Source organism: Poromitra crassiceps (genome assembly GCF_964638095.1).
Source record: "Poromitra crassiceps genome assembly, chromosome: 16".
Taxonomy (NCBI): Eukaryota; Metazoa; Chordata; class Actinopteri; order Beryciformes; family Melamphaidae; genus Poromitra; species Poromitra crassiceps.
This window is the reverse complement of record NC_139645.1, coordinates 1,927,445-1,937,770: the sequence shown is the minus strand read 5'-3', so window position 1 is coordinate 1,937,770 and position 10,326 is coordinate 1,927,445. Positions and strand designations below refer to the sequence as shown.

The window sequence follows — 10,326 nt, the reverse complement described above, 5'->3', positions numbered from 1 at the left end:
TGGGAGGCTGAGTCCCTGAGGCTGTAGGTCACTGGCAGACATCTGTGATCATTGGACAGCTTGAATAGAGAGGCCAAAGTGGAACGTCACTTCTTGCTTCAGCACTGTATCAGAGATTTTCTTCCGCCATTTATTTTCCCATAGACATTTCGTAAAATGCTTATAAAAATGGTTTTACTTGGTCAAACCAAACGTTTCAGATATATTTAGAATCGGGAGAGACCATAGAACATTTCACTCGGAACAAAACTTATAAATACAACGTTGAAAAAATATTTTCTTTAAACCCGCATTTTTTTTAACGTTTTGGTCCGAGTGAAATGTGATGCGATCTGTCCTGTTTCTAAATATATCTGACAGTAAAACTATTTTCATAAGCATTTTACCAAATGTCTGTGGGAAAATAAATGGCGGACGAAAATCTCTGGTGCAGTGCTGAAGCAGGAAGTGACGTTCACTTTGGCTCTCAATAATACAGTCTTCAGAGCATGGAGGAGGTCATCCCCTCTGGACCCTTCATCCTCCATGAGCTCTGAGCTCAGGACCCTTCATCCTCCATGAGCTCTGAGCTCAGGACCCTTCATCCTCCATGAGCTCTGAGCTCAGGACCCTTCATCCTCCATGAGCTCTGAGCTCAGGACCCTTCATCCTCCATGAGCTCTGAGCTCAGGACCCTTCATCCTCCATGAGCTCTGAGCTCAGGACCCTTCATCCTCCATGAGCTCTGAGCTCAGGCCGCATCTCCACGAGAGTTGGGAAAGAACCCCAAGGAGAGCAGATGACTTCTGATTCTACATAGATATGAGAAACACGGCAAGGATCCTAATGAAAAGATGTCCTACATGTATATTTGCGCATGATGATGTAAAGTCATATCTGATGTCATATCTGATGATGTAAAGTCATATCTGATGTCATATCTGATGATGTACAGTCATATCTGATGTCATATCTGATGATGTACAGTCATATCTGTGCAGCAGCTGAAGCACCAAACTCATTTGTGAATCATGAAAATAAAATTGGCTGACGTGCCCACTGGAGGCAAATCCTTGATTTCTACACTAGGTTTATCTCAATAGACCTCAGTCTCTCTTGCGATGCCTTCTTCTGGCTCTGTTTCTTGGTTCCATGAGGTGCAGCCCGCTGGGACAGGACCTGTCCTCCTCCTAACGCAGTGCAGAGGTCTGTCTAGCTGCCTGCCAGAAGACTTGCTATGTCTCCCTCTACAATCTCTGACTCCCCACCCACCTCGTCTCTCATTGTGCCCATTAAGCAGTGTTATGTCACCGGTGAAGTGTCAACACTTTGAAAGCCCTGGAAGATAAGCAGCAGAGAACATGGGTAGAGTTACAGGTCGTTCAACACTTTCAAAGCCCTGGAAGATAAGCAGCAGAGAACATGGGTAGAGTTACAGGTCGTTCAACACTTTCAAAGCCCTGGAAGATAAGCAGCAGAGAACATGGGTAGAGTTACAGGTCGTTCAACACTTTCAAAGCCCTGGAAGATAAGCAGCAGAGAACATGGGTAGAGTTACAGGTCGTTCAACACTTTCAAAGCCCTGGAAGATAAGCAGCAGAGAACATGGGTAGAGTTACAGGTCGTTCAACACTTTCAAAGCCCTGGAAGATAAGCAGCAGAGAACATGGGTAGAGTTACAGGTCGTTCAACACTTTCAAAGCCCTGGAAGATAAGCAGCAGAGAACATGGGTAGAGTTACAGGTCGTTCAACACTTTCAAAGCCCTGGAAGATAAGCAGCAGAGAACATGGGTAGAGTTACAGGTCGTTCAACACTTTCAAAGCCCTGGAAGATAAGCAGCAGAGAACATGGGTAGAGTTACAGGTCGTTCAACACTTTCAAAGCCCTGGAAGATAAGCAGCAGAGAACATGGGTAGAGTTACAGGTCGTTCAACACTTTCAAAGCCCTGGAAGATAAGCAGCAGAGAACATAAGCAGCAGAGAACATGGGTAGAGTTACAGGTCGTTCAACACTTTCAAAGCCCTGGAAGATAAGCAGCAGAGAACATGGGTAGAGTTACAGGTCTGTTACAGGAACCATCAGTAAACACGCGTGTGTTTTATAGGGAAGAGGATGGACAGACACGCTCCATCACAAGGAACAAATAAATACAGCCTAGGATCGTTACATTTGTCACTCTGTCTGTCTGTCTGTCTGTATGTCTGTCTGTCTGTCTGTGTGTCTGTCTGTCTGTCTGTCTGTATGTCTGTCTGTCTGTCTGTCTGTCTGGTCTGTGTGTCTGTCTGTCTGTCTGTCTGTCTGTCTGTCTGGTCTGTGTGTCTGTCTGTCTGTCTGTCTGTCTGTCTGTCTGTGTGTCTGTCTGTCTGTCTGTCTGTCCAGTGTTCTTTTATTTTCTACTATAGGCTAGTTCGGCCACTGCGTGTCCTCGCCCGCCCTGCAGCTCGCATACGCAGCTCGGCTGCTGCATGACATCGCCTGCTCTATTGGTATGCGCAGCGCATAATTGCTCTTCGCATCACTGATGACATCACTGATGATGTCATAGACATTGTGACAATTGCTCGAGTGTCATCACTGATGATGTCATAGACGAAGATGTCACAATGTATTGATGTCACAATGCCTATGACATCATCAGTGATGATGTCACAATCTATATGACATCATCAGTGACAGCCCACTTGCTCCCTTTTATGATGATGACATCATCATAAGATGATTTTTGGTCTATAATGATCACTGATCACTGATGACATCACTGCAAATGTCATAGACATTGTGACGTCATCGGTGGGACTGATCATATCACTGATGATGTCATAGACATTGTGACATTATCAGTGGGACAAAAATTGAAACAAACAAACAGACAAAGCCCACTTTCCCCCTTTTATGATGATGATGATGATGATGAACGATGAGGTAAATCACTTTGCTATAAATTGCTAATATTTTTTTGTTTTATTAGCTTGTTTTATTGCCATTTATCTGTTTTATTTTGTATGTTTCTATTTTCTATTATGGAAAAACACTTGTGCTATAGAAATAAAGTTGATTATTATTAGTCTTATTATTATCTATCCTTACAAAGTACTACAGGACAGTACTTGTTACTTTCCGTCAGCATAAAGTCTTAGAAATCTGGCATTCTTTAGCAGCCGATCTGAAGTGTTTGTGTGAACGTGAGACTATGTGGGGGAGACAAAGAGGCGCTGGACCACAACACAGAGCAGAGCCCAGCTTACATGAAGGAGGAACTCAGCCAGCTGGAGCTCAGGAGGAGACAGAGAGGCCCAGCCGGCCCGGCGCTGCCCGTGTCTGAGGCTGTCTCTGCTTAATCATGCAGAGGAATCTGGATCTCAGTCGTCATACAGAACCACGTTCTCCAGCAGCGCCTCAGCACACAGGCAGCCATTTGAACGCTGCACATTCTTGGGCCAGTGTAGGCGGTGAGTGAATTCACAGAGTTCATTATACAGATTAAATCAAACGCACCCCTCCCTCCCCAAACAACTCCAGCTTTGTCACAGATTGCAAAAAAGCACGGGGAGTGATAGCAATAATAAGCGGTTAGCACTGTTGCCTTCACAGCAAGAAAGGTCCCGGGTTCGAATCCCGGTCCGTCCCAGGTTTCGGTGAGGAGTTTGCATGTTCTCCCCGTGATCGTTTGGGTTTCCTCCCACCATCAAAAGACTTGTATGTTAGGGTTAATACTCCTGTCAGTGCCCCTGACCAAGGTAATGGCAAAAATAACTGGATTTGGTCCCCGGGCGCTGCACTGCGGCTGCCCAGTGCTCCTAGTTCTAGGAAGGTTCATAGTAGAGTATGGGTCAAATGCACCATGGAGATAAATAAAGGATAACTTAACTTAAGTGACTATGGCAAGTGTTTAACAGGGTGGGGAGACATTCTTACACTGTACTGGATTTCTAGTTTGGGACAACACTGATTCATGCTACTTTTTAACAATATATGATGTATGTTATGTTGACAAGTGTCACACACAGATATGTTGACAATGACACAGCACATGAGTGAGTAAGTAAGGGGACGCGCTGAGATTTGACAAACCAAAGCTGACAGAAAAGAGAAAGGAGGGTTTAGCAGAAGGAAGAGTCATCAATAATGATGTTTGATGTTTACCTTTTTGTCTTTTGGTCCATAGCTTGATGAGCTGATGTTGCAGTATAGCTCTACAGCTCTGCTTTGTCCCTCTGTTTCGCAGCTCTGCTTCTCCATCTGCTGGTGGTCTGGTGGAGGGATCTGGGAGCAATCACAAATAGGTTCTTCACAATCCTTAAATACAGAATATAAATATAATATAAACTTATTTCAAAATACTTTAATGAGAGTTCTAGATATTGTTCATAGAAACAGTGAACATTGACTGGACTTGTTTCCAGCACAGCATTCACTCAGAAGACACTGCCCTCTGGATAGATGCAGGACAGAGAAAACGGAGGTCTGGATGTTATTCAGCAACTCTGAGAGAATGTAATAAACGTTATCCTGAACTGAACTGAACTGAACTGACAATAAAGTATATCGTATCGTATCCATTTGGCCGGGGAGATAAAACTCTAATAATAATCTCAGCTATTCCTCCTTCGCCCAGCGAATGCAGGTGCTCTCCTGTGGGCTCTCCAACCAAGTGGGAAACTATAAAGAAAGTAGAGTCTATCTTCTGCGTTTGATGTTTGGAGGAGGACAGGAGAATCTGCTTCTCAAAGAGACAGTCAAAGATCACCCATGATAGGGGGTCACCTCAACATAGAGGGTCACTTCAACATGGGCCCGTAATACGACCCATCAGCCATTGAAGTAACTCCAGCATACGCTCAAGGGCACTGGCAGAAACCCAGGCCTCAAGGTTACAACTACATTGTTTACAATTAGCTTTTTTGTTGTGACTTTTGCAGCACCCTGACCTGGCTTGGAACCAGCGCCGAGCGCCTATAAAGAGAAGCCCGGGGTGTGAGGACACGTCACATCAGTTGGACCCGACTCTGGTGTGTGTGTGTGTGTGTGTGTGTGTGTGTGTGGTTGTTCTGACTCTGTTCTCATGGATCTGATCTCTCGCTGTGGACGGACAATGACTACTGTACATTTGGACGCCGTAATGGTGGACTTGCTGGTCTCCGGGTCGCACAACGCAACGGCGGTGGGATCGGAGGGCGTCTCGATGAGCACGACTAGTACTCTTATACTACTCCTCTCTGTGCTCCTGCTCGCCTGGAGCCAGACAGATAAGACTACTGTCCCAGGTCAGTCAGTTTCATCTCTGCCATGCAAGATCTGCTGGATGTCTCTTCAGTGCTTATGCATAACTACAGTATCGGTTACGCACGACTGTCACAGACGTATTTAGCATACAGTAGTATAGTAGAATAGTAAAGTGTCTCTATTTGTGCTGGTCATTACTTGGACATCAACAGCAGTGTTGGGGGTAACTCATTACAAAAGTAACATATTACATGTAATATATTACTTTTAGCAGTAACTCAGTAAAATAACTTATTACTTATAGGATTTAGGTAATATTATACCAGTTACTTTGTCAAGTAACTCAAGTTACAAATTGAGTTAAAAAAAAAAATCAAAGCACATATTTAAATAAAAATACAATCATTTCCTAATCAAACTGTGTTTTTATACAAATAACCACTATAGATGACAATAACGAAGGAAAAGGATAACATTTAGAATTTTTTATTGTTTATACTGACTTCAAGATGGTTGACATTATTTTTCGGGATGGTTCCGGGGCGGCGATGTCATTCTGCTGCTGCTGTTGTTTGGGTAAAAGTAATGCAAAAGTAGTGTAAGAAGTAACAAGTTACTCTACACAGACAGTAATGTTGTAAAGCAACTTATTACTTTCAAATGAAAGTAACTAGTAATATGTAGTATATTACATTTTGAAAGTAATATGAAATTGATATTATTTGGATTGATTTTGTGTGTCATTTTCCCCTGACAGGCCCTTCCTTCTGGCTGGGTGTGGGGCCACTGCTCTCATACGTGCGCTTCCTTTGGACGGGCATCGGCACAGCCAGCGACTACTACAACACCAAGTACGGAGACATCGTCAGAGTCTGGATCAACGGAGAGGAGACCCTCGTACTCAGCAGGTTGGTTCTCCCTCCCTGTAAAACGTCTCAGTGAAGCTACCAAAGAGTCAGTTAATCAGTAAAAACGCTAATCTGTTAATTACTATCGTTACTTTCCACTCTAAAAGGTCATCAGCGGTGAACCACGTCCTGAGGCACGGACACTACTGCTCCCGCTTTGGGAGCGAGCAGGGCCTCAGCTGTCTCGGTATGAACGAGAGAGGCCTCATCTTCAACAGCGACGTCACTCAGTGGAAGAAGATGCGCACCTATTTCAGCAAAGGTATTTGAACTCACACGTGTGACCCGTTTCCTGTTTGTTTAACTCACACGTGTGACCTGTTTCCTGTTTGTTTAACTCACACGTGTGACCCGTTTCCTGTTTGTTTAACTCACACGTGTGACCCGTTTCCTGTTTGTTTAACTCACACGTATGACCTGTTTCCTGTTTGTTTAACTCACACTTGTGACCTGTTTCCTGTTTGTTTAACTCACACGTGTGACCTGTTTCCTGTTTGTTTTGACCCAGCTTATTCATTCATCTGGTTACTGATTTGGTGTATAATCGTGACAGTGTTGGGGGTAACTCATTACAAAAGTAATAGATTACATGTAATAGATTACTTTTAGCAGTAACTCAGTAATATAACTTGTTACCAATAGGATTTCAGTAATATTATACCAGTTACTTTGTCAAGTAACACAAGTTACAAATTGAGTTACCTTTTTTGAATCAAAGCCCATATTTAAATAAATATACAATCATACAATCAAATATACAATATACAACACAATTGTGTGTTTTTATGCAAATAACCACTATAGATGACAATAACAAAGGAAAAGGATACATTTTGTACGGTTTACACTGACTTCAAGGCGGTTTCAAATCTTTTTCGGGATGGTTCCGGGGCGGCGATGTCATTCTGCTACTGCAGTTATTTTGATGAAAGTAATGCAAAAGTAGTGTAATAAGTAATGAGTTACTCGACACAGACAGTAATAATGAAAAGTAACATATTACTTTCAAATGAAAGTACCTAGTAATATGTAGTGTATTACACTTTGAAAGTAACTTGCCCAACACTGGTGACGAGCCATAATCAAAGTAAACCTGTTGATCTTCTGTCAGCCCTGACAGGTCCAGGGCTGCAGCAGACGTTGGGAGTATGCATCTCCTCCACACAGACACACCTGGACGGCCTGAGGGAAGGAAGCCCAGGTGACAGGTGCGCAGCAGCAGGTGACAGGTTAGATCAGGTGGATGTTCTGAGTCTGCTGCGCTGCACCGTGGTGGATATCTCCAACATACTCTTCCTGGGAGTACCTTTCAATGGTGTGTACAGTAGGAGGCACACATCTTTGATTGCTAATATATGGTTGTTGCTTAATTCATCTCTGGATTCATTTTTGAACCTGCTGTCTGTCTGTTGAAGTGTCTGACAGGATAGATCAGTCACTCATGTGGCAGTTCAAATATTTGGGATATACTGTTATCTCACTACTTCACTGTTGAGACATTTGTCTCTAATCATACAGTGCGTTCCTTTGCTGTTTCCAGAGAAGGAGCTGATGCTGAAGATCCAGAAGTATTTTGACACATGGCAGACTGTGCTGATCAAACCTGACATCTACTTCAAGTTTGACTGGATTCACCAGAGGCACAAGACAGCAGCGTGAGTCCCTTTATGATACATAACCCCTCCTCAAACCGTTTGTCAATTCTGTCAATTAGCATAAATCATGATATTTCTAACTGTCAATTAACCTCAATCAATCATGATGTATCTAACTGTCAATTAGAACCAATCATGATATATGTTGTGTTGCAGCCAGGAGCTGCAGGATGCCATAGAGAGCCTGATAGAACAGAAGAGGACAGAGGTGCAGCAGGCAGATAAACTGGACTACATCAACTTCACTGCTGACCTCATATTTGCACAGGTCGGTCCGAGTTTCGTATCCCTGCCCCCAACAGTCATTTCAAATTCCGGTAGTCCTTCCCGTTCAAAGGAACAGACTTTTTCTCTTTTTTTCCCCTTTTTGCTATTCTTCAAGCTCTTCCTCCATCCAAGAAATACTCAAATGCACTTTTTCGCTGGATTCTGCCTATCAGCGTGTTAATGTGTGTGTGTGTGTGTGTGTGTTCAGAGCCATGGCGAGCTGTCTGCTGACGATGTGAGGCAGTGTGTGTTGGAGATGGTGATCGCAGCACCAGACACTCTGTCCATCAGCCTGTTCTTCATGCTGCTGCTTCTCAAGCAGCACCCCGACGTGGAGCTGCAGCTTCTGCAGGAGATCGACACGGTCATAGGTGAGGAGGACCTGAGACTGCTGCACGCACGGACATACACACACACACACACACACACACACATTCACGTGTTTACATGTGAATATCATGTAAACACATTTACAGTAGAACATCCATCTAAAATCCATCTAAACAAGTAATTTAGTCTCATTTTCAGCCTTCAATTCTGATTTTTAGAAATCTTTAAGAAATCTTTCCAGTAAGGTGAGACAATTCCAATGATTTCCAATGCAATTTCAGTTATGTTTCAGGAATTGTACAAAAAAATAGTATGACAACTTGATTATTGATTCTACAAAATTTCTAAAGATGGATTTTTTATTATTATTATTTAAAAGAAATGCAGTGTAAGTCATTCTCATGAGGGAACTGGACTGATAAAGTCTGAGCTTCAAAGGTGCACGCTGACAAACACATCATTGAGCATAGTTTGATCTCTACTGCAAATAATGTCAAAGCAGATTTTGTACATGTCTAAGTAAAGGGCAGATATTGTCAAAATGATTTGGCTGATGCGGGAGTACAACTATCTGACTGTCTCTCTCTGTAGGCGACAGGGAGCTTCAGAACTCGGACCTCCAGAAGTTGGGGGTGCTGGAGAGCTTCATCAACGAGTCCCTGCGCTTCCATCCTGTGGTGGACTTCACCATGCGCCGGGCCCTGTCTGATGACATCATAGACGGCTACAGGGTGGCGAAGGGGACAAACATCATCCTGAACGTGGGACGCATGCACCGGGCGGACTTCTTCCTCAAAGCCAACGAGTTCAGTCTGGACAACTTTGAAAAAACCGTAAGGGCATTTCTATCTGCAACACTGGGAGTCAAGTATAGAGAGCCAAAGTGAACGTCGCTTCCTGCTTCAGCACTGCATGTGCCATTTATTTTCCCATAGACATTTCCGAAAATGCTTGTAAAAATAGTTTTTACTTGTTCAAACCAAACGGTTCAGATATATTTGGAAACAGGAGAGACCACATTTCACTCTGACCAAACTGCGGATTTAGAGAAAATATTTTTTCGATGTTTTTTTAGGTTTTGGTCCCAGCGAAATGTTCTATGGTCGCTCTCAATTCTAAATATATCTGAACCGTTTGGTTTGACCAAGTAAAACTATTTTTCATAAGCATTTTTACGAAATGTCTATGGGAAAATAAATGGCGGATGAAAATCTCTGGTACAGTGCTGAAGCAGGAAGTGGCGTTCACTTTGCCTCTCTATAAACCAGTACAGTAGGCCTACTTAACTTCCTCTTGTCTAATTGTTATTTCCGCATCCAGGTTCCTCGGCGCTACTTCCAGCCGTTTGGGTCGGGCCCTCGCGCCTGCGTTGGCAAGCGCATCGCCATGGTGATGATGAAGTCCATCCTGGTGACGCTGCTGTCGCAGTACTCCGTGTGTCCTCACGAGGGCCTGACGCTGGAGAGCCTCTCACAGACCAACAACCTGTCGCAGCAGCCTGTGGAGCACGAGCAAGAGGAGGCGTGGCTCACCATGACCTTCCTACCCAGACAGAGAGGATTCTGGCAAAGACTTTGAGACTGTGAATTGATTGCCACATAATATACACATATATATATACACAGAATATTTACATGAATACCAGCTCTATAGGCCTATAGGCTACTGTAGGCCTATAGGATGACTATGTGTATTGTCTCCACTTGTATCATGCTGTACAAAGCTAACTTATCTATTATGGTTTTTATTATATTTCTACTTCAATGATGTGAAGTGTACTGTACATATGCTGAAACTGAAATAAATATGTATATTGTTGTCATGGTTTTATGATCTTGCTTTTATGTTTTCTAATTTTTGAGAATGCAATCACATACAGACTATTAACTTGGGATCCACACCTCAGTTGTCTCAAAGTTTAAAAAGCCTCCTCTAACTCGTCTGCATCAGCATCTCTTCCT

At 43.3% G+C, this 10,326-nt stretch overlaps 1 protein-coding gene across 1 annotated transcript; it reads left to right on the top strand.

The window, feature by feature from the left end:
* Nucleotides 1-5,044: 5,044 nt before the first annotated feature.
* cyp19a1a (cytochrome P450, family 19, subfamily A, polypeptide 1a) lies at nt 5,045-9,943 on the top strand (the record flags this gene model as incomplete). The annotated part of the gene is made up of 9 exons (XM_083652584.1): nt 5,045-5,246; nt 5,963-6,113; nt 6,221-6,375; nt 7,225-7,428; nt 7,654-7,768; nt 7,925-8,036; nt 8,244-8,406; nt 8,957-9,198; nt 9,686-9,943. The coding sequence occupies 9 exons, from the start codon at nt 5,045-5,047 to the stop codon at nt 9,941-9,943; spliced, it is 1,602 nt and encodes a 533-aa protein (XP_083508710.1).
* Between the last annotated feature and the right edge of the window lie 383 nt (nt 9,944-10,326).